We start from the raw sequence: 23,843 nt of genomic DNA on the forward strand, positions 1-23,843 counted from the left end.
AAAACATGTGAATTTAATGATTGTACTTTAATTATGATTTTTTCAGTAGATCATTGGTCTTTCAATCATTGTTGCTATGTTGTCTTATCCCCCAGGTATAATGTAATTTTTAATATGTAATATTATTGTTTTTTTTGCAACATAATTTATATGTATACATTTGGATTTGTACAACATCCTTACACTGACGACGGATACATGATTTCAAAACTCAAAGATGTCTTCTTAAATACCTAATTTCTGTTCTGCTTTTATAAAAAAATAGACAGTTAACTAGGTATATACACAAAGAGCATAAAAAGCGAAAAAACTCTACTTGAAAAGAATGTCAAAAATCACGGAAATTTTTGTTTTCAAATTTTTAGTAGATTTCAAGAAAAGTATTAAACTCAAAATTTTGTCAAAACTCAAAACCTCGAAAAATCGAATTTGATGCCATTGTTGAAATTTTATATTCGTATACAGCATTTTATTTTATCAATGACAAAGATTTTTGTCTGAGAAGTGAAGTGTTCAAATCAATTCCCATTTGAACAATTGAAGAAACCATTCGTTTTTTTCACTGCTTAATCGAAGGAAAAGTCTGACAGTTTATGAAACCGTCTTATTTTGTTGCTAGCAAATCTTTGACAAACTGCAAACACCGCTCGAGTTCGTTGACAAACTCTTCCTCATTTTTATAACACGGATGTGCTGGATTGGCATTCACGGTGATCGAAATAGCATTACTCCCAAACATGTAATGCAACGCCATTGACGTCGGTGGAAGAATGCATTTGACCCCAGGCCTCCCAATAGCCTCGATCTCGGGGTACCAGCAGGGATTGGAAGTCACGTTTTCTGCAACTTGTGGCGGCAGTATATTGATCAGCGGTGATCTGAGATAATCGAGTACAAGTTGTTTGAAGTTTCGCTTTAGTTCCAATGGTGGAGATTTTCTGAATGGAAGGCGGTTAATCAGACCCATAATTCGGTAAAGGGAGTCAAGATGCCACAGGTTCATTTCACCCTTCTTGTGGCGCAGAACCTCGTCTTTATAACTTTTCGTCGCTTTCATCAGCAGAGATGTTATTTCCACGCGTTCCTGCTCTGTCATGTTTTGAGTGTGGTGCTGTGATTGGCGAGCTTTTGCAATGAATTGTTTCATATCCGCTGTACTGCTGTCCATCATTGTCATTCCACCAAACCGGAAGTGCCTGTGGTAAGAAAAGTTTGAAAAAGATCGGCCATTGTCAGGGAAGTGGTTAAAACTACTGTACTCGAACATGACTCACCAAACCACAAAACAGATGGTGGTCTCTGCCTGCACCCCCTTCCCCTCTCCCCCCGCCCCCCTCTCCCTCCTCAAATTCAATAGATGATGTCTTTACTGTATCGGCCATCCCTCTATCCAGCAGCAAAAGATGACAATGAGATTCAAACCTTACTTTTCTTGTTTATCTAGCAATGCTAACTCTTGCTAGCTGAAAATTTCAGTGTCAACTCAAATTTTAAAGCCAATAAAGTTTTGTTGGTCATGTTCATGAGATAATCAAAGGTAACATCTTCAAAAACCTTTCTACCCAGGCAAGGTGGGTCCTCTTCGAACAAATTAAACTTGTTATGACCAGTTCCCTTCTTTATCCTCCGAGGAAGATTTGAGAAACTGGAGATGAAGGGCACATTGTACATTTCTCCTCTCCTAAAATAATTCTTGAGTCTTGGTACTTTCCAAGAGGGCTAGTTATAATCACACTACCTGGCACTGACGACTTCATTTACACTCATGCATCTCCCAGCAATCTTTACGAGCGCCAACTGCATACCGGCCTGAAAGGCACCTCCTGGGGTAACACCTTGGGCCTTACACAGCGCCTCAAAACTTGAACCCGGACATATTCTAAAGACATCTTGAGACAAAGGTTTGAAGGGCCCGGATGTTCGACTGGTGTCAATCGTTGTTGCTATCTTGCGTTTAAAGAAGCCGTCTGCTGTGTCATCCCAGATAATCGGGCATGGTTCTGGCCAGATAGTGACATCATCAGTACCTAAATAAAGTTGAATTAAAATTGCGTAAAATTACGGTTACGGCAGACGGCAGAAATGACCATTAATCAATGATCAGTTGGCGAAAGTAACGAAGCTTCTGATTTTAAGAACTTTACGGAAATGCCGGGGCCAAGACAGCACAAATCTGACGTCCGTGTTTCGTTTACTGATTCTTACTCTTTGGTAGACAGCTCTCTTTAATAGCTCTCTTTGCCAACTGTTATCAATTTTAATGTAAATATTTGAGACATATATTTTGAACTGCGTATGAAAGATCAAATAGAAGAAAGATCCTCGCTGTTACTACGCAATTTAAGCAGTTGCGAAAAGAAAGCCTGAAAAAAAATGTGGCTTGAACGGGATTCGAACCCATGACCTCTGCGATGCCGGTGCAGTGCTCTACCAACTGAGCTTATCAAGCCAATTGGGAGCTGGTCATATTGTGAGTTCGTAATATACCCGTGAAGGATGAATAAATAAATGTGAATATTTGAAACATATATTTTGAACTGCGTATGAAAGATCAAATAGAAGAAAGATCCTCGCTGTTACTACGCAATTTAAGCAGTTGCGAAAAGAAAGCCTGAAAAAAAATGTGGCTTGAACGGGATTCGAACCCATGACCTCTGCGATGCCGGTGCAGTGCTCTACCAACTGAGCTTATCAAGCCAATTGGGAGCTGGTCATATTGTGAGTTCGTAATATACCCGTGAAGGATGAATAAATAAATGTGAATATTTGAAACATATATTTTGAACTGCGGATGAAAGATCAAATAGAAGAAAGATCCTCCGGCGCAGTTACTCCAAAACTTAAGCAGTTGCGAAAAGGGAGCCTGAAAAGGAATTTTTCTTAACCAGTTCGTGGTCATACCTTCCGAAGTTCTTTTGTCAAGTAGTCCTTCATTTCCCACCGCAATTCGCACAAAGTTTGTCCCCACGGTGCCTGTCATTCCCGCTAAATAGTTATTCACAAATCCTGCCACGCCGTTACCGAACACAATCAGCTGCACGCTCTTGTCATACCAACGGTTTACGAAATTTCCCGAGTGTAGCGCGAACATGGCTTCGTTAGCTGTTCGTGGAGAGTCGTCAGGGTCAATCGCTACAACGAAAAGAGCATCGCGGATCAGCGAGAGGTTAGCGGCGTTTCGTTGGCTGAGACACTTGAGGCGTTGTTCTTCTTGGCATCGCTGAGCCGGGATCATACTTGTAAGAACAGCTATTGGAGTGGACGGTTCTCTCAAGGCGTCAATTTCCAAGATGAGTTGTATTTGTCTCTGAAAGCGCAAACGAAAATATATTTAGCGAAAAATGACAGGAAAAGAGTGACAATTTTCTAAGCCACTCAAGTGCGCAGAGATTTTTGGTTATGCTTGGTAACACTAGTTTGGGTCAAGCTCATGATGGTTCAGTTATCATTCCTGTTGTTTATGCACGCTCACACACACATACAAAAAAGGAAAAAACACGCACACAAAAATGTGTCATTTGTGTTAATTCCACTGAACTTGGTACTCTATAGTAACACATAGTCCGTGCTGGTTTTTGGACATAAAATTCAAGGAGTATTCGAGGATCGAGTACTCAAGCACTAAAAATTGAGTTTTCGAGGAGAATTCAAAGCAAGTTTACTTTGTCTTGCACTATGTTTCGAAATGTTTTCATTGGTCAATAGCAACTTTAAAAAAGCTCCCCTGGATATAATCTGTCCCCGATTTTGAAATCTGCGCTCAATCTGTGAATTACTTTGATACAATCCTACATTATTTCTCATCCGAACAAAAATTCAAGGAGTTTTCTTTATTTTCAAGCACTTTCAGCGAAACTTCTTTTCAAGGGCTTCTCAAGTGACCCGGCTTGAAATCTAAAGTTAAATTCCAGGGTATTTCAAGGACTTCAAGGAGTAGCACGAACCCTCGTAACAGTTGTTGATACTGAAGTTACTTACTTTAAGTTGGTTGCGAGTAATGGTCATCTCGGGTCCTTTATCGTCGCTACGAATTAAGTCTACTTTGTACATGTTCCCTCGCACCATCACAATAATGTGCCTTGAGAGACTATCAGGGCATTTGTAGCGTTCAATGGATCCTGGGAAAAACTGCATGGAGCAAGAAAAGATGTAATTATACCATTGCATGGACAGTGCTGTGGTCTTGATTGCATCTTGGGTAAATTCACTGCTTAAATAAAAATCTCTGGCTTCCATGAGTCCGTTTATCAGGGATGCAGCACGGTTGATCATAGCGTCTTTGCAGCTTTTTGATGAATCATTATATGAATTTATACGTTCACCAATACCACCAGCTACTGATGTCCCAGCATCCGTTGGGCTCCCTCTGATCAGCACAGCGTATGACGTCACAGGTTGTGAGGGGATGATGTCTTCGTGGAAGTAAATTTCATCATGGCGGATACCAAAGGTGTCGCCATGATTAGCAGGAGCATACCAACAGTTGAGTGCAGGGTCATCATAGTGTTGCGCACACATCCTGATAGGTAATAAAATGTTATTTAAAAACTGGTCCTAGTAACTCTATCCAGCGGAGTCGTAACTCCGTTTTGGCCGAACACAGTTTGCGCGCGCTTTACAGATTCTGTTAGTGATGCTATTAACCGCGCGCTAGGGTTGTGGTACGCAAATACGGCGGTCGATAAAGTGATCCCTCAATTTCACATGAAATGGATAATTAAGTTAAGTTTTGATCCTAAATAATTAAGTTTCTCGTTTCTGGACTCTTTTTCTTTTCTTTCCGAGCAAAAAAGTCATTCACCAAGACCTTTTGCATGCTTTTCATCTTTGCCATGAAACCCAATTAAAGCCACGCATGCGCATTTGAGCAAAAAATTGCGACTGGTTGTTTTCGTGGAAATGAACTGTTTTCTAAGGAACCGCTCATTAGAATTTGGTGAAATTTGGCATGAAAATAGTTCCCTAAAAGCGTAGCTCGCCTACAAAGAGAAACCTAAATCTAACAGAGGGTATCTTCACAAAACATAAAAATGCAAAATCAATATTTACAGGAGATCTCTCTGTTAAAATTACATGAAAATAGTGCAACTGTGTCAGTGTTTTGTGAGTTTTTCTGGATACAAAAAATGGTAAAAATCTAATGGGTACATTTTCTAAAAATAAAGGAAATCTTCTATTTAAGGACGTTTAATAGCTCGCTGCGTTGCCATGGAAACGGTACTTAGCTCAACAAGACGTACGAAAATACATTCTTTCTTAGTTATTCTTACACCATACCAATTTTGGGCGTCCAGAAATACATAGTTTCCAAATAACGTCTTTTAACACTTGTACACTAAAAAACTGTATTCGGCCACCTTCGCAGCCGTTCCTTGACATGGGATGAAGCTACTGCACGACTAGGGCGATGGTCTGGGGCGAGATATGTCCAGAAATGCGGCACACTAATGAAACGCATAAACTGTATGATAGAAATCACAAGGTGTCTCCTATCCTTAATTCTTACCAAAACACTAATAATTCTGTCAAACATGAAGTCATATGAAAATGACAAAAAAGTCTGTCTTGTGTAAAGTACCCAAATACAGGGTTAGGTGCATTTCTGGACATAAGCGTCTGGTGCCCAAACTAAAACGCTGTAACATGGCGGTTGTTGTCGATCTATCAGAAGTGTAAGTCTGTAAGTTTTCACCATCTAACACAGCTTACTGAGTTTTAGTTTTAGCCATATATTCATTTTGTCAACGAATGTATCCCATTTTTTTCTCGTCATGTCGGTCAAGAAAAACTCAGAAGTCGCGTTGTGTCTTTCTGTTGAGATAAAAAGTATTTTTTTTTTACTTAACGCACGAATATAATTTTAATTAAATGCTTGACTTTGCTTTTAGTTCTTCACAAGGCAAAGGACACAATTTTTACATCGAAAGTTAACATAAACCCCCTTGATAATTTTTAAGACGAGCAACTTTTTGAATTAAGAGCCAACTTTTGAACAACTTTTGATTAAAAATTGAGCAACTTTTCGAAACTTTTTTGGCAGCAACTTTTCCGAAAATTTCAAGCAACTTTTTTAGATTTTGCGAGCAAGTGTGGGCAGACTTCAATAAGGATCGATTTTCGTTTCGCTAAGTAAACTATTCCCAAGGGAAACGCGAAACGAAAAATTTAGCGAACGATTGATCGACAAAGAGGAAAAATTAAAGAGCGCTGCTAAATTTCGACATGATCACAGGTACTGATTACAGGTCCGTACTGATTAAATGCCAGAATGTCAGGCCTCTGATCTGCTTTTCCTTTGGTGCTTATGCGTATCGTCAGTTACCGTTGAACATGTTTCTTCCTCACCTTTCATGTGCATTTTTTAGCCCCAACACGCGGCAAGCAGATCGAACAAGAAGCCCGTTCACGGCAACCTTGAGACCCGTCGCACCAGAGGGCAGTCGCCTTCTCATCAGATGTTCTACAAGGCTCCTCAGAGGGGGTGGGTCGGGGACTGGCAGCTTTTCATCCCATCGCAGTACTCTTGATTGCAAGTCTACATTCCCAGAAAAGTCCTGCAAAATATATTTTTTTAAATTCGACTTAATGACGGAAATTGTGCTGTTCAAAACGGGTGTCTGTAAAACGCGGGGCCGGGGTCGGGGTCGGGGTCGGGGTCTCTTTTTTTTCTCCTTTTAATAATAATAATAATAATAATAATAATAATAATAATAATAATAATAATAATAATAATAATAATAATAATAATAATAATAATAATAACAACAATAATAATAATAATAATAATAATAATAATAATAATAATAGTAATATATGTACGGTCTATTCCCGATAATTCGAACCCTCGCTAACTCGTGCCTCCTACTAACTCGAACCAATTTCCCCTTCCCTTCAGGCCATTTTTAATATAATTTTACCCTCGATAACTCGAACTCCCGATAACTCGAACTGCTTTCAATTTCCCTTGAAGGTTCGAGTTATCGGGAGTCGACTGTATATATATTTTATTGATTTATTCATGTGCTATTTTAAGTTTCGCTTGGCTCACAGGTTACGCTACACGCTATGCGCCCTGTGTTGCTTTCTGAAGTCCTGTGCATACAGATAGTTTTACTGCGCATAATAATATAGCTTCAAAGGAAGGGCTTACAATCGTTTTTCCCGGGACCAACCAACATCCTCTACAGCACGTTGGAAGGAAGGGAGTTTGACAGTCAATCCACGTCAAGTTTTACCGTTTTTTTTTTTTAATATGAATGGAGTTTTTAAATTTACATGCCAGTTTTGATGTCGCCAATGAGATTTCAGAGTTCCCGTAGAAATTTCCCTAGTTTATTGACGATATAAAACTATGAATTTTTCTTTACATTACAGCACAAGTATTTCAAGAATAACAATTGTCTCTAAAGTATTTTGAATCTTTTTTTTCTTGTCAGTTCATGCGTCTTTTTCGGAAAGATTTCCAGAGAAATGTTCTACATTCTATTCAAATGGCGAGCTTTTATACCGTGAGGAATTCGAACGCATGTTTATTTCATTCTCGGAAATAATAGTCACGCGTGACATGGATTGCACGATCATCGAAGGCGGTGGGGGTGCTCATAGTTAGTTCAAGGAAACATATTATCTCGTACATTGTATTTTTTGCGTCATTTCGTTTCTTGGAAGAATAAAAGGTAGTCAATTCACGGAACCAATGTCCGCCAGAATACGGAACTGCATCGAGTACAGTGTTGTCACCGATGACCTAGCAAGTAAGCTTTAGAGACTTAACGTTTTTATATTGGCTTTAATCCTTACTTGACCCACAAATGACCTGTGATGTTGAAAAAAAAAAAAAAAAGAGACCCCGACCCTGACCCCGCGTTTTACTGAAACCCCAATTTTGGTACCGAATGTCCTGAGGATTTAAATACGGTTAATATGTTGTCAGTTAAAGCGGACCATCAGGGACACCGTGGCGCCGTGGAAAAGTGTGGCATACGTCAGTCCTAGTCGGCGAATATCCTACTAACAGATTTCCACAGACTGCAATGCTGTACAAACTTTATGAGCTTTTTAAAATAATAAAATATATTGGTGTGATAAATCTGATAAATTAGATAAATGATTCAAATAAGCTAAAACCTTGCCTTGACATTATTCTTTGATGATATGTCCGTCCTGTTCTCTGAGAATAGCTCTGGATTTGTTGCTTTGCATAGCGGTGACGCACAGCAACGTGTTGCATGAAACAGATTTCTGTTGACCAGACCCACTAGAGCAGGATTCCACGAACGATACATCGTGATCAGTTCAGAGTCGAAAGAGGCGTTGATTCATTTTGCGTTATAAAACACGCAAAAGGGAAAGTTTATCCTGGTTTGACTGCTTTGTAAAAAAAGCACTGACGCATTTACCGACGTAGAGTGTTCGTCCGCTTATTCCTGGAAGAGCGATTATGAAACAGGGAACGTCATCACGAGACGTAAGGGGCATCCCCTTTCAGTTTCAGCGTGTTGCATTTATTAAGTACGTTACGTCACGCACTTAGAGTTATTTCCGTCCCATTTCATGATGTATTTTTAAAATCTTATTACACGGCAAACAAGCTAAGATAACCGCAAAACTCGGGAGGGTCAGCTCATCAGACGAAGGGTTTGTGCTCCAACCTTGAAGAGCTCTTTCTTTCGACTCGTCTCGCTGATTTTGGAACAAAGGAACAGAGAAGACAGTGATTTTTCAAGAGATCTGAAGAGATACAACTATGCCTTTGAGCAAGACGAACATCTCCGTGGTTCTGTTGGTTGGTTTTGTTAATTATTTGGAATGGGCCGTAGTCATGACTTCACTATATCCATACATTCTATCGGTAAGTATCTGCATCATCAACATTTAATGCAATTTTGTTTTGAATCTTATCGCGGACTAGTATTTAGTTGCAGACATTTGTATAAAACGTGCGATGAAAACCGGAAGTTGTTCCGCTCGTTACAAAATTTCTCTAAACAAAATTTTCTCTTTTTGAATGATCAATTTTTATGATAAAATACTTGTAATTTTTTTACCTATAGAATATTTACAGAAATATATAATCATTGTGTAGCTAGGTAATGCAAAATACTTGGTTGTTATAGATATTGCGTAGATGAGTTGCAACCGGCTCTTATCGCTGACCCATCCAGACCGACCGAACCTAAACTGAACAATCGGATCCAAAAATTAAAACTGCAGCGCTACGTTCGTAATTAATCGGTTTTCACTGTTAAGGCAGGTAGCTGTAATTTTCTTCCACTTTGCTACCTTGTAGCTTGCCAAAGATGATGTATGATTTCTTCGAACTACGATTTTGAAAGTCCGGTTTGAGTTTCTCCGCTAGCGTCACGCCGGGGTGTCACGCATGGACTTGTCACGGGCATTAGGGGATTCTCCACAGTGTCCGTCCCGCGGGTCGGGCATTGGGGAGCTGTAGCATCAACGACAGCGGCAGCGAAATCTTCACTATTTAAATGAATTCGTGTTTCGCCATGTCGTCAAAAAATGTCAAATGTAGGTGAAATTTCCTGGAGTTGAATTCTTGGAAACCGCATTTAAGTTTAGAAAGAGAGAGGAAAATTCGTCGTCGTGTGTTTTAAACACACGTAATACGTCCTCCATAAAACGTCCCATCAGGAAATTTCACGCCCAAGACGTGCAGTGACTACAAAGAAATGTACCAAAAAGTGTAATGCTAGGTTATAAAGTTAAGTATACGGTTACTTGATACATTCGATAATTACAAAGATTGACGGTAGATAAATAACTGATAGCGTGAGGGGTCAATTAAGCATTTTGAGAGGATCCCAAAATAGGCCAATGCACGTGCAGAGTTGTTGTTTTGCTTATTGAGCTTGTTGCTTTCTTGACATTCTCGTTGCCATCGCCATCGTCGTTGCTAAAGCTCCCTATTAGCCTACCCAAGGGGCCTGACCGTGAAATCAGCCTTGCTCCTTTTTTAGATTATTTGCTTTACAATATTTTTGCTGATTAGATCCTTCACTACGGGATCTGCTACTTCCATTTTGTCACGGTGGCCCTTACAAACACAGTTTATTACTGGTTTTTACTGAACATTGGATGGTAGTTCATCGATGCGTCAAAGACGATACATTTTTTATTACCTACGTATAGGAGGGCATGGTAAATCCACAAAGTGAATGGTCAATAGAACGATAATGAGGAATAAGGTTGAGAAGGTAGGGCATCTGGCCAGCTCGTTTGTCCCTACCGTGGGGCATACAATAATATTCGTAATGCCCGGGGATCGGCCCGGTTTTTCTTTTTTTTCTTTTTTTTTTTTTGAGGGGGGGGGGGGGGTGGGGACCGCTAGAAATTACTGATGCATAACGTCCGTCAGGAGGCTTTTATAAAGACTAACAATTAGAAACCTCTCCATTTCTTAACTTATGTGTTTTGAAACTTCTTTTCATTGCTTTTGTCGGTTGATCTTTTCAGCTGTCTCAAGACACGTCTTCCTCGGCTGCCTACCTTTCCTTAGCGCAGAGTCTGTTTCCTCTGGGGCAAGGGATCTCCCAGCCCCTAGCCAGTATGATGGTCAAGAAACTGCGTCACATTAAAATTGTTCTCATGGCTTCTATCATAATCGCCATTGGTGGAAACGTAACTTATATGGCTGCACACAAAGCCGACTCTGTTGTGTTGATAATCCTCGGAAGAGCTTTGGCTGGTTTTGGGGCAGGTGTGTGAATGCTATCAGTGTTTTTATGGCCGCTTTTATACTAGAGGACGCATTATCCGGCTGGACGAACTTGGGCAAACACTTGTTGTTCGTCTGGTTATATAAAGACGGGCACAAGACGCATTATCCGTCTTGACGAAGTATCTTCCATTGTTCGTCTAACGACGCACAACCGACTGAAAATAGTCCGCCCGTCTTTATACTACAGACGAGTAACCTGACGAACAACAAATATTTGCCCAAGTTCGTCCAAACCGATAATGCGTCCTCTTGTATAAAAACGGCCTATGTTGGCTTCCTTAAAAATTTGATTATTAATATTATATTTTCCTTGAATAATTGTACCCATAGCTATAACATCAGGCTTTCATTTTCTTTTGGCTTATTATACCATAATAAAGCCAGATAAAGCCAGGTCCAGACTGTGATTGATTTTCATTTAGCGTTTGGAACACATATTTTGTTATTCATTTGAACACCGTTTTTCTTAAGTTTGTCTTAGTTGTAATTAATTTTAGTTAGATATTAACGGATGAAGAGACACTCTGTGGAAATGCTGTTAATAAAGTCTTATTATTATTATTATTATTATTATTATTATTATTATTATTATTATTATTATTATTATTATTATTATTATTATTATATTGCAGAACGAATTTCAGAAAGGTCGAAGGAATCGTATGTTAACTGAGCAGATCTCGATGTTCAAGTGACCTTAATTTGCTTATCTTCTTGGTATTTCATTCGTCCTTAGGTAGCGGAGGAGTTGCTTATGGTTTTATCGGTGCTAACACCAGTCGGGAAAGCCGAACAAAGTTCATGTCTTACTTCAGAGTCACTTGTATGGCTGGAGTGATGTCCTCTACAATCGGTAAGTTCAATCCTTGTTGATAATCATGTTATAATGATTATCCAACCCACCATATATACTATTGAGAGGTTGGTTTATCAATAAAGCTGTTTCCCCAGTGGTAACATTAGGGAACTTAAACAGCAACGACGGCTACGCCAACAAAAACGTCACTTGAAAATATAACTTACTACAATTATACTTCTTCGCAATTATTTCAATTGATCGTTCAACTTCTACTGAAAAGACAAACTTGAACGTTATCGGAAATAATTCTTCGCAGAATTTACGCATGTTAAGCAAAGTTTTAAGAAGGGACTTTTTTATATATATCTTTTAGTGAATTCTTAACATAAGTACCATAGATTTTATCATAATTATGTCAAGCTAGTATTATAGACAAATAGAAAACGAATCTTTTTTCCACTGAGATTTTAGATTGGCCCACAGGCCATGCTAAGTACCTTGTGTAGTTTTTAATGCACTATAGAGCATACGAAAGTTTTATTTTTCACTGCCAAAATAATAATGATGACGATGATGGTGATAATGATGATAACAACAATAACATCCACATGGTATGTTTATTCACAGCATCTGCCACCTTCTTACCTAATTTTGGTAAGAATGCTCTCGGTAAAGCAACAGGATTGGATGAGTTTTCCGCCCCAGCAGCCCTTACGATCCTGTTCTTGTGCATCTGTTTGGTATTGGTTACATTTGTACTGGATGAAAGGAACTGTGTTCCAATTGGTAGGTCTCTTAAGTTAGTGACATTCAGGTTAACGTTTTTCTCTAGTGATAGATTAGAGAATTAATTCTGCAGTGTATGTTAAAGTGCTAAAGTGAAGCCATGAATTTTCCACTTAGCGTTAGCCCCAGTAAGGAAATGGGAGACCGCACGAGGCAAAGAAAATAATCTTTGGCCTTGATGGGAATCGAACCCACGGCCTCTGGATTTGATTTTATTTGCCTCATGCGATCTCCCTTTTCCTTACTATACTAATGCTAACGCTCAGTGAGAAATTCATCTGATGGATTCACTTTAACACCCTAACATACATTGCAGAGTATATTCTTTGATCCACCATCTCTGTAATGTTGTTTTGCCCTTTCATGTTCAGCAATTTACGAAAAGCTAGTTCACTACGTACAATTCGTGGATTTGAAGGGTGCACGTTTTAAATGCTAACACGTTGATGTTTCTTTCAAGGGGGCTCTGACGATGGTGTATCAGTGAAACGCTCTCTCAAGTCACGTGGTGTACTTCTGGGTTTGATGCTGTATCTTTTAAATGGTTTTGTGACCACGTGGGTTGGTTACGTGCTGCCATTGGTGGCTTACAATCATTTTGATTTTAAATTGCATCAGTACGGTTGGTTGATGGTGGGAGTGTCCGGCACAGCCATGGTATCATCGTTTATCATGGCGTTAGTATCCAAAGCCAGCTGTATGACTAATAACAAACATGGCGACTGGCGAGTGCTGGTGGTCTCCTACACTTTCATGGTGGTGGCCATAGTGATATCCTATCTCGGTGGTCCTTCGGTAAGTGTACACGCTGTTTGCATTGAAAATTTTCTCGATTCGACCTTCAGATTATTATCACAAAAACGCATTCCTTCACACCGTTAAGGTTCTCTTCACGTAGCCGTCAGGGCATGGCTGTTTAAAACAAAGCGTTTTCTTTAAGAATTAATACTTCAGTTTGAGACACACGAAGTTTAAAAATAAAATAAAATAGAAAAGGAAGGCCAAAACAAAACATAAGGTTCCTAGGAGACTTCATAAATTGGAAAGTTGGCTTCGCATTGAGAATTGGTACTATTCATGGAGTAGTCTAATCTTGAACAACCGGGAAAGGTATGTATTTCCCTTTTCGCAGATTCAATCCGTAATTAACTAGCGCACGCTATGTTTCTATCGTACCGCATGCGTCCCCTTTCACCTTTTTAATCATTTAAGGAAAGAAAGCCGAGCACGACCAAACGAAACGTCACTTTTTGTGTCTACATACAGTAACGCAGTGTGGACTTGATGTGTTAAGAAGGATAAATTAACTTGTTGCTGCTTTTGCCGCGTCACCTTACACCCTACTCGTACGCATGCTAGAAAACGTCAACCTCTGCTGATACTCGAGTTAGCCTGCATAGCAAAGGTTACAGCGAACGAAAAGCTTGTTTCCGGTTTCCTTGCCGCGTAAGAATAAGGCGAGGGCTTCATTTTTTGCGCTCGCCCTATTCTCGCGCGGCCAGAAAACCTTAAACAAGCTTTTCCCTCGCTAGGCTAATACTCGAGTTCAAATGGCCCTCTTAAGCTTGTAGTTATGCTGTTCGGAACTGTCTTACGCTGATATTTCATTCCTTGTTGACACTTTTTTGCAGATGTCTTTTCCAATTGCCACCAAGGAGCCTCTTTTTATCAGCGGAGTTTTACTGGTGTTTTTGACGTATTCCGTCGCTGGAGTAATCTTACCTTCGTTGACAACCAAGTATGTGGCCAAGAAATCCATGATGGTGAGTGAACAAATGCTTTGTGTAAAGTATAAATTACCTTGGAAAAGAAATCTTCTTATGCTATCTTGAAGTTTGCCAAAAACTGCTGAAAATTGAGCCACGGTAAACAAATTTGCGCCCCATAGTGACAAAGAAAAAAAAACTTAATGAGCCAATTAGGCTGAAACAAAATAATAAAAAAAAACACTGTGTGAGAAGTCGGGGACTGCATGAACTCAAGCCGCGTTACAAATGGTTTTAGTATTATGAACGGTTAGTGCACTTTATTAGCGTGAATTTTTTTTCTGCAAATTTCAAATCTCAGCGAACGCAAACCATTAATCAACACACAATATCTATCAAGATTTCTATCAATGATTATAATTTAATTAGACGTCCGACGCTGGTATTATAGTAAATTTATTCTGATTTATTTTGAGAGATCATTATATTATAAACCTTATGGTTTCCTTTTAGGTCTCCTCGGCACTTTCTTTCTTTTATGTTTTAACCATGTAGTTTTTGTTCTTTTGTTTTGTTTTGATAAAAATAAGGTTAAAAAAACAAGGTTGACAAACAGAGAAGAGCATCTATTTCACCTGCACTAATTATCGTGCAAGTTATTGAGCAATAAATCGAGACATGTACTTGTCTTTGGTGTTCTTAACAAAGATGATTTTTAATTCGTCCAATCCGCCTTCCTTTCTTCTTTAGCCCGTTATAATGCCTTACTGTATCGCCGCAATGTCGGCAGGAAAAGTTGTGGCTCCTCTTCTCAGCAAGGCCGAGTTAGCCATCCAGGGATGGGAGCTTCTGTTCATGGGATCCGCTGCTTTGACCCTCGTTGGTTTCCTCCTGTTTCTGTGTCTATATCGTGCACCGGAGCCTGAAGAAACACCCCTTCTACCTGCCAAGGGACACACCGATTCGATGGAGGATCCTAGACTTGCTTCAGTAGAACAAGGACTCATGAATCCGCAGGGAAAAAGAATGGGAGAAGTATCGGGATATTTTGACAGGAGCGTAGAAGAACACAATCAACACAGCTGAAACTAATACAGTAGTTCCAAAGCAATTACACGCTCCTTCGTTCTCCTTGCCATGCGCAGGTAGTTTCGTGATCGCCAGTAACAAAAAAGGGCGACCACGAAATGGTCCCGACCCCAAAATGATCCTAAACCCAGCTTACATACATAGTTTGGTGGTCATTTATACCGGTGAACAAAAAAACTTAAACATAAAATAAATATATTTGACTGAAAAGTTCTTTGTGTCAGTGTAAAAGTGATAATAATTGCGTTCGACGTAGAAAGAACGCACTCCTAATACAGATTGGAGTCGAGATTGTATACATGGGACAATAAATGAATGGATCTTTGGAAGAGTATCTGGCATCCCCCGCAGATTTTGCAGGGGCGGATGACATCATCACCACCTTAGCAAAGGAGAGAGAGCCTGGGATCGAGATCATCGAACGCACTCCCTAATCTTTGATTGTTACCTGATTACTACTAGTTTTAAGGACAATTTTTATTGTAAGCACTAGCAAGATCCTATGCAGGAGTCGTCGGAATATACAATTTTCTAAAATAAAGATGCAAATTAAAAAAAGAAAAAAACCGTGGCCACGTAAACATTGGTAAAGAGTTAATGAAAGTGTAGTAATTTTCGAAAGTATTTATTTGCCAGTGTGAATAGTCATAATGCTGGGGTACTTGTTAAGGTTTTTTTTTTTTTTAAACCTCTTTTGATCCAGCTTAAGGTAATATCTTGCATTATTGAAGTAACGTAATGCATCTTTTTTCTCTCTTTCTTTTTTTTTTTTTTCTTTCTTTTTTTTTCAGAAATTTTGTTGTAAATAAACAAATTGTTTTAAAAGATTTAGTTGCTTGTTTTGCTTTTAAAACAAAGGTGGCCGGGGAAAGGCGCCCCTTTTTTTCCTATCACTAATGGGATGACTTAGCCCACCCTCGCACACCATTTAAATAATTTTAGACGAAGGGAAAAATGAAGTCCAAGTGGGTATTCAACAGACTGTTTCATAACAATCCCCAATTTGCCCAGATTCCTAACTGATCACTGTTGCTACCGGGAACTTACCCGGAAAAAAACTGAAAGTCCTTTAGATGACATGAGGGTGCCATTTTTCCCGCTACAACAAATGCGGTTATGTTTCATTTTTTTTTTTTTGGAATGCTGAGAAGAAAAAACAAACAAACCTCGGTTAGAGCGCGCGTTGTCTGTGTTCTGCTCGTTCCTACCCCGGAGACTTAATGACAGTAAACCAGTTTCCTTCATTTTACATTGTTTTACAAGCTCGGCATCATTGCCCTGTTATTGTTTTTTTCTTTTTCACTTTTTTTCACTGGTCCGAAACTCTAGAATTGTTGGTTTTTAATACGAGGGTCATTTGAAAAAACCTTCTGTGTTATTTCTTTTCTCCGGCAAATTTTGCTGCAACAACACGAAATTCGCGAGTTTGAACAAATATTTACAGCGCTTAAGATAATAAACTGCCGGGAAGTTTTATTACTACTTCTTTGTTGGGAGCAATTTGTATGGGTAATCAAATGATGATAAGGGAAATAATAACTCTTGCGTTTTGTTAAAATTCTGATAATTTCCCGAGCCTTTATTATTAGAATTTTGACAAAACGCAAGTGAAATTATATATTGCCTAATTTCACGAGTATACCATTTGATTAACTTTCACAATCGTGAGTTTTTGACTTTAGTTGTTTCGGTTGTACCGAGAAACGTTGCTGTAGCAATTTTGTAATTCCAAGTGTAATCATTGAGTATTTTTAAAGGAAATAAAGGGAGATGTAAAGACGGAATCGACTATAAGAGGACACAGAAAAAATCGGGGTTCGAATCCCATCTGGGGCTCAGATTTTTTCTTCGTTCTCTTATGGTCGATTCTTTACATCTCCCTTTATTTCCTTAATAATAAATTAACGCTGAAATTTCCTGCCAAACCTAAGGAGTAACTTGTCACCCATGATATTAGATGTAAAAACTACTCCTCCACACAGTTCAATGTTTATCAAAGAAATCAAGTTAGGCCTTTCGGATGTAATTTTATTGATCAATGCGTTGCTTACATTTTTAAAATAACTATGTATTACAATATTTGGTTATAAAGTTTAATTAATTTCTTTTGCAAATAAATATTTTTATCTACAGCCTTTCGGGAAGTAAACTATATCTCCGTGGCATTTCTAATAGCAAGTCTTGATAGCAAAGTCTCAAAGGCCCACTTGATCCAACCTGGCTACTGACTGTATTTCAGTATCGAGAGCTTAGAATCCAGCTTCACTCTCGTCGTTCATGCTCTACTTTCGATGTAATTTTATTTGTTAATGAAGTCGTGTAAAAAAATTTTCTCTTGCTCTTTTTCTTTTGAATTAATTATTCCCCTGATATCGGGAAGAAATACTTATTCTATCTCAAAATTCTTAACCGCCCATCGCGACTAAAACCTTGGCGAACCAACCCTTTAGATCGATTGCAACTATCATTAACTTTCAACAAATCAGGTTTCGTTTTCAGGATCGAAAATTTATGTACAAGCACAAGCTTTCAATTCCCTCATTAATTTTCGATCCTGAAGACGAAATCTGTTTTGTTGTTATATGACAGGATCAAGAAACAATTTTTTCTCTAACATCATTAACTTAAAGTGCCCATAACGGAATTTTTTTTATTTTCTCATCTGAATCTTTACATCACGCGAAGAACGTCCGCGAAAAATTTTTTCGATTTGCATGAAACGCGAATTTTTTATGAATTTTACAAATCTTTAAAATCCTATTTTATTGCGGTCCACCCGCCCCGCTGATGAGAATGCCGACAGGCTCACAATAGGGCCACGTGACATGGTCTGTGACGTACATTCAGGAACTCTCGAGTCTATGCACTCACTTGACCTTCAGTAAAGTACATTCGCGGCAGAAAGAAAATCGTCAGATTCACCGGTAGGAAGGAAAAACTTAGCTCGAAATAAGTATATTCCATGGCAGAAAACCTATCTGACACGGAAAGTGAGCAAACCGCTGAAGAAGGCAGCTAGGACGAATTTGAAAGCGTCGCAGTCGAGGCGATAGATGGCGTCCACGAAACAAGTAATACGTGTGAAGATGATGATACACTCGAACCGTACGCGGACGAGCCGATAGCAGACGAAGAATGGCTAAAAATATATCGCAAGGAACAAGAGGAGAAGCGACGACTCGAGGAAAATTTAACAAAACGCTTGGAGAATAGAGTGCGTGTTAGTGGATGGTAAAGTTCTCACCTTGCATTTTGCATACGCGCTCTTCATTATCATCTGTCAAAACTATGGCCAAGTACTCACATACATTCGAACGAATTATTTTCCACGTAGATGTACTTGTGGTAACTGTAGCCGTGATCTGCTAGCAAACATCAGCGAGTGCTACTGCTGCAAGGAACTCGAAGGCAATTGGGAAGCGCTGACTAGCGACATTGTTCTCGCGGAACTACAGGAAGGACACGTGTTGAACTGTGATAATAATAGCTTGTCTCGTTCTCTGAAATTTCGGCCGTAAATTTAATTGTAGGATGGAAGTTGTTAGCTTGTCCAATGAACAGGTTAATTTCCTTTTTGTCACTGTCCCACAGTTTACGAAATCCATTGTATCTTTTAGGCGCATACGTTTTGCGAAATGTTCGAAGGCGTCTAATGTAATTCGTGTCTGTCACCGGTGTCGGGACAAATTTGAGCCCTTTAGAAATAACGCTAAAAGGCTGTCGCTAAGTTGTTTGTTTGAAAAATTCTTCATGAATTTCTCGTGTTTTTCTCTTTGTGTCTCAATCCGTTTTTTAGCCAATTATTTTCTGCGCTCTTTGCGCTTGTTATTTGTTTTGTGCCCTTTTTTATTTTGAACCCCCGTTGTGGTGGTTAGGTTTTCAGAGATAACGCTGTTATACTTTTCAACATTTTTATTGTTTGCAGAATTCTGCAACACATGTGTGTACAATATTTGTTTGAGCTCGTTGAATTCTTGCTGCAGTTTATCTACCTTATCTACATCGTGGTTTACAATGTTTTCTGTGTTCGCCGAGTGCGACTGTTCTCGCATCGATCTATTTACATCAGTGGTAGCATTTGTGCTGCCTAGTATTTTTTGAGAGCTTGGTCTCAACGAAACTTCGCGGATCTCACGATCTATGAGAATATATACCAAAACAATTACGCCATATTTTAACAGTGAGGTCAAACTATAAACCTCAGAAAGTTACAACGCTTAGAATGTCACAAGCGGGTGTGAATATTCAGTATCGAAAGCTTACCATTCGCTTTTCCCTGCTCCTCTTCGAAGGTGGCTCTTGGTCTTCGTCTTCCTTTCGCTTAGCTGTTTTAAAGGATAAACACAAGCGCGATGTCATCCTACTTCAGTTCACGTTTTAAGTTTAAACCTGAATTCGTCAGCCTTGTGAAATTCTCGTCATTGAAGTGCATCGAGCACAAGGACGAGGTCTTTCCAGGCGCGCGTCCACATCTTCCTCCGCTCCAGCATAAAATCGATCCATTTCTATCGCGTCCTCAGTCTTTGCAGGCATGTGGTGCCAAAGAAAGGAATCCTGTGCATTCTTATTCCATTCGCTTCGTCTTTGATGTTTCCACATCTCGCTGCAACACATCTTTCCGGCATTTTCGAGAAACGTGAAGAAATACCGCGACTTGTTTTCAGTGAGATCCAGAGAAAGGCTGAAGTCACGTGTTCCTGAATCTACTTCACAGCTCTTGCTAAACCGAGAGGAGACTAATGCGAATGGTGGGCCAAAATGGCGGCAAATTTGAACGTCTTACAAAATTCATAAAAAATTCGTATTTTATGCAAATCGAAAAATTTTTTCACTGAAGTTCTTAAGGTGATGTTTAGATTCAGGTAAGAAAATAAAAAAAATTCCGATATGGGCACTTTAATATATAGCGAGTCAACGAAGAATCGCGCCTAAGAACCAAGTGAACTGGGATGACTACGGCGATGTCGGGAAAGAAATAGTAACTTGATTGTTCTGTGATTAAATATTAATTAGAAATTGACATTTGTAGCGCAAAGAAGTTAAATTTCGTGACATAAGATTTCACAATAATATAGACAAAGTCCGAGTATATTTACGATATAAAATAATGTAACTGCATGCATTTTCTTAGGCTAAATAAGGTGAGAGAACGTGCGATTTTGTAATAGACACTTAATTTAGATACATTACAATGGGAACTTTTACTGTACATGTGATTAATGTAAAAATACTGCCTTGCGCAAGGATAGTAGAAGAACCACTGTATACTTAGAATGTTTTAGTTGATCGTTGATCGTTGATCGTTGTGTTACGAACGTTGAATATGTGAGAATTGTACGTCGCAGTAGATTGTTGGATTGGATTAAATCGTGTTGTTACATCGAAAGATACAGTCCTCTTGATTTGTTTGAACCAGCGGAGCGGGGTTAAAAGAATTCCGCAACATCTGGTCCATTGATAGCCGGATTAAAGAATGTCCAAGAAGAAAGTTAGAGCAGGCCATCGAGGATTTCGTAGTAACGAGAGTCCTTCCTGACGTTGACGAGTGCCTAAACAGCTATGAAGCTGAGAAGAAAGTTGAACTTGTTAAGTGGCACACAGTCCTAAAAGAACAGCTTGACAAGATCTTGCCTCTTGACGAGGAAATTTATGCCGAACTCATAGCCGATGAAAAATCCACCGAAGAAGACATCACGGCCGAGATAGACAGAGCTGCAAGATTGAAGGCTGACGTACTTCAAAGACTTGCAGCTATCGACGAAAAGCTAACTGTGTTGCAGCCTGGATTGAGCGAGAGTCAAAACGTGAGTGGAACTCCTTCTAGTCCTTACCAGAACGTCGTTGAGAACGGAGCGACCTCAAGCTCGGCGAACTCCAAGACCGTCCGGGTGAAACTTCCAAAACTGGATGTACGAAAGTTCAGCGGAAAGCTGGAAGAGTGGCAGGAGTTCTGGGATTCCTTTGAAAGTGCGATACATTCAAACGACAGCCTGTCAAACGTGGACAAATTCTCGTATCTCAGAGGCTTACTGCTAGAGCCAGCGAGATCGGCGATTACAGGATTTTCCTTAACGTCCGCGAATTACGAAGCAGCGGTTGAATTGTTGAAAAAACGTTTTGGAAAAAAGACCGCAATCCAAAGAACTCTGGTGAATGAACTGTTGAACACAAGACCTGTGTTTAATGATAGCGACACGGCGAGATTGCGCGGCCTCTATGATTTCGTGGAGACAAAATACAGAGTCCGTCAAGCGTTGAACGTCGACGAGCGTACTTACTCCGAGATAGTCGTCCCCATGCTGCTGGAAAGGATTCCGGATTCAGTACGCTTAACAATCTCCCGAGGAAAGCAGTACCTGGAGTGGACCCTCAAAGACTTGCTGGATTCTCTGTTGACGGAGGTTGAATTGCGGGAAGATCATAATTTAACTGCGCAACGAGGTGGATCGAGTGACCGCAGAAAGGGACCCCAGACAGCGAGTGCGTTATTCACTAACAAAGGAGGGGACAAGACAGCTGACAAGAGATGTGCATTTTGCCTTGGAGGCCACCCCCCAGAAGATTGCAAAAGGGTACAAGACATAAAAGAAAGGAAGGAACTTTTACTTAAATTCGGTAGATGCTTTAATTGTATTGAAAAGGGCCATCGCAGCCGAGACTGTAGCGTAACAATAGAATGTAAATTATGTAAGGGACAACATAATTCTTGTTTGTGCATGGCCAAATCGCAACAGGCCTCGGGGGGGAATCAAGATAGACCAACGGGAGGTAATGGCGATCGGCCCGGGAATAACGTCAGCGCACAACTTGTGGGCACTGAATGTAGGATAGCCCTCCAGACAGCCCAAGCATTGATTAAGGGGGGTACGCAAGGGAGGGTTAGAGTTTTGTTTGACTCTGGAAGTCATCGATCTTTTGTGACCGCTAAAGCGGCTCTCAATTACGAGTTACCCGTAGAAAGAAAGGAATGGATCACGATTAGTACTTTTGGCCAGAAAGGCAAAGAATCAGGGCTGCGAGATGTCGTACGTTTTGACATAAAGCCTCTTCGTGGCGGTCGTGTGCAGGCGCTCGAAGCTTATGTTGTGCCAGAAATCTCACACATAAGCAACGAGCATGTTGAGGTTGTAAAATCGACTTCCCGCACTTGCGTGACCTTTGGTTTTCTGACGTCTTTCAATCTAAAGAAGAGCTCGAAATCGACCTGCTAATAGGAGCGGACTACTTGTGGGAATTTCAAAGGGGTCGAACGGTACGGGGGGAGTCGGAGGAGCCCGTCGCGATAGAAACTGAACTGGGATGGGTGCTATCGGGTCCCCTAAAAAGGCCATATGAATTTAGCGAAGCGAGTGTTCAGGAAGTGTCAGTAAACTTCATATCGCAAGACAGTGCAGGTCTAGACAAAGCTAGTTTAGACCGTGAAGTTAGCAGATTGTGGGATCTAGAAAGTTTAGGCATAAAAAGTAGCGACGAAGTGCATGAATCGTTCGAGAACGAAATAGAATTTTTAGAGGGGAGGTACTCGGTCAAGCTGCCGTGGAAACTAGGGCATGACCCCCTTCCGAGTAATTTTGCAAACAGCGTGTCGCGCATGAAAGGTCAGTTGAAGAGACTAAAGAGAGAACCAGAAGTTTTGAACGAATACGATTCGATTATAAAGGAACAGCTAAGCGCAGGGGTGATCGAGAAAGTGTCCGAATTGGAAGAGCCGGGTGGGAACGTCCATTATTTACCCCACCATGCAGTTATTCGTAGGGATGCAGAGACCACGAAGCTAAGGATTGTCTACGACGCTTCGTCGAAAGAAACCAAGAATGGGACCTCCCTAAATGACTGTTTACATACGGGGCCATCACTGAATCCCTTATTATTCGATATTCTTGTAAGGTTTAGGGAGAACAAAATTGCACTAGTGGGGGACATTGAAAAGGCATTTTTGAATGTAGCTGTGGATCCAGAAGATCGCGATAGTTTGAGGTTTTTGTGGGTTGACGACGTGCGTGACAGTAATTTGAGTGTTGTAGTGTACAGGTTTTGTCGCGTCGTTTTTGGGTTAAATGCCTCACCCTTTTTGTTGAATGGGACGATAAGACACCATCTGGCTACCTATGCAGAAGCAGACCCTGAATTTGTGAAAAGAATGATAGAGGGATTCTATGTAGATGATTTAGTGACTGGGGAACGAACAGTTGATAAAACCTTTACCCTTTACAAGAACGCAAGGGAACGAATGGCCAAGGGGGGATTTACCCTGAGAAAGTGGAAGACCAATGACCCGGGACTAAGGGAAATGATCAGCACACGTGAGAGCAACAAAACAACCCGGGAAGTGGGTAGACTCGAGGACGAAGAGACTTATGCCAAGTCGAAACTAGAACCCCAGGGTGGAACGAAGGGAGAAAAGGTATTGGGTCTAGCTTGGGATTGTGAAAACGATACCCTTCGTTTCAACTTTCAGCATATAGCCGACAAGGCTAAGGGGTTGGAAGCAACAAAAAGAAATGTGTTAAGTCTAAGGGCAAGTTTATTTGATCCCTTGGGGATGGTTAGCCCTGAAATTTGTAACAGCAAATTCGATTGGGATCAGGTTTTGACGGGAGAAATTAAAACTGAAAATGGGACAAGTGGGTCCAAGATTTGGCAGAAACTAAAGAGATTTGTAGAAACAGATGCCTTTATGAGACAGGGGGAGGGGATGTAACAGAGTGTTATTTACATGGGTTCG

The 23,843-nt window shown here is 40.2% G+C and overlaps 2 protein-coding genes and 1 pseudogene across 2 annotated transcripts; 2 read left to right on the forward strand and 1 right to left on the reverse strand.

The window, feature by feature from the left end:
• Positions 1-8: 8 nt before the first annotated feature.
• Positions 9-8,285, reverse strand: LOC146452445 (carnitine O-acetyltransferase-like). The gene is made up of 6 exons (XM_085097882.1): positions 8,133-8,285; positions 6,346-6,554; positions 3,979-4,519; positions 2,902-3,307; positions 1,739-2,027; positions 9-1,196 (listed from the first exon to the last, which is right to left on the reverse strand). Exons 1-6 carry the CDS (start codon positions 8,283-8,285, stop codon positions 605-607), a joined length of 2,190 nt encoding a protein of 729 aa, XP_084954008.1. The 3' UTR covers positions 9-604.
• LOC146452446 (uncharacterized) lies at positions 8,128-15,945 on the forward strand. The gene is made up of 7 exons (XM_085097835.1): positions 8,128-8,851; positions 10,474-10,717; positions 11,475-11,591; positions 12,165-12,323; positions 12,784-13,118; positions 13,955-14,086; positions 14,780-15,945. Exons 1-7 carry the CDS (start codon positions 8,747-8,749, stop codon positions 15,113-15,115), a joined length of 1,428 nt encoding a protein of 475 aa, XP_084953961.1. The 5' UTR covers positions 8,128-8,746; the 3' UTR covers positions 15,116-15,945.
• A 1,327-nt stretch (positions 15,946-17,272) lies between these two features.
• Positions 17,273-23,819, forward strand: LOC146452447 (uncharacterized; annotated as a pseudogene).
• The last annotated feature ends 24 nt before the right edge of the window (positions 23,820-23,843 follow it).

The sequence above is a fragment of the Pavona decussata genome, unplaced genomic scaffold (genome assembly GCF_977016875.1).
Source record: "Pavona decussata unplaced genomic scaffold, jaPavDecu1.1 SCAFFOLD_368, whole genome shotgun sequence".
Taxonomy (NCBI): domain Eukaryota; kingdom Metazoa; phylum Cnidaria; class Anthozoa; order Scleractinia; family Agariciidae; genus Pavona; species Pavona decussata.

Bases quoted from the DNA above. Each gene is read 5' to 3' on its own strand.
- LOC146452446 (XM_085097835.1), top strand. From the start codon at position 8,747: ATGCCTTTGAGCAAGACGAACATCTCCGTGGTTCTGTTGGTTGGTTTT. The intron at 13,119-13,954 runs GTAAGTGTACAC...ACTTTTTTGCAG, and splicing joins CCTATCTCGGTGGTCCTTCG to ATGTCTTTTCCAATTGCCAC. The intron at 14,087-14,779 runs GTGAGTGAACAA...TTTCTTCTTTAG, and splicing joins TGGCCAAGAAATCCATGATG to CCCGTTATAATGCCTTACTG.
- LOC146452445 (XM_085097882.1), bottom strand. From the start codon at position 8,285: ATGTATCGTTCGTGGAATCCTGCTCTAGTGGGTCTGGTCAACAGAAAT. The intron at 6,555-8,132 runs GCAAGGTTTTAG...TATATTTTGCAG, and splicing joins CATCAAAGAATAATGTCAAG to GACTTTTCTGGGAATGTAGA. The intron at 4,520-6,345 runs GTGAGGAAGAAA...ATTACCTATCAG, and splicing joins CTAAAAAATGCACATGAAAG to GATGTGTGCGCAACACTATG.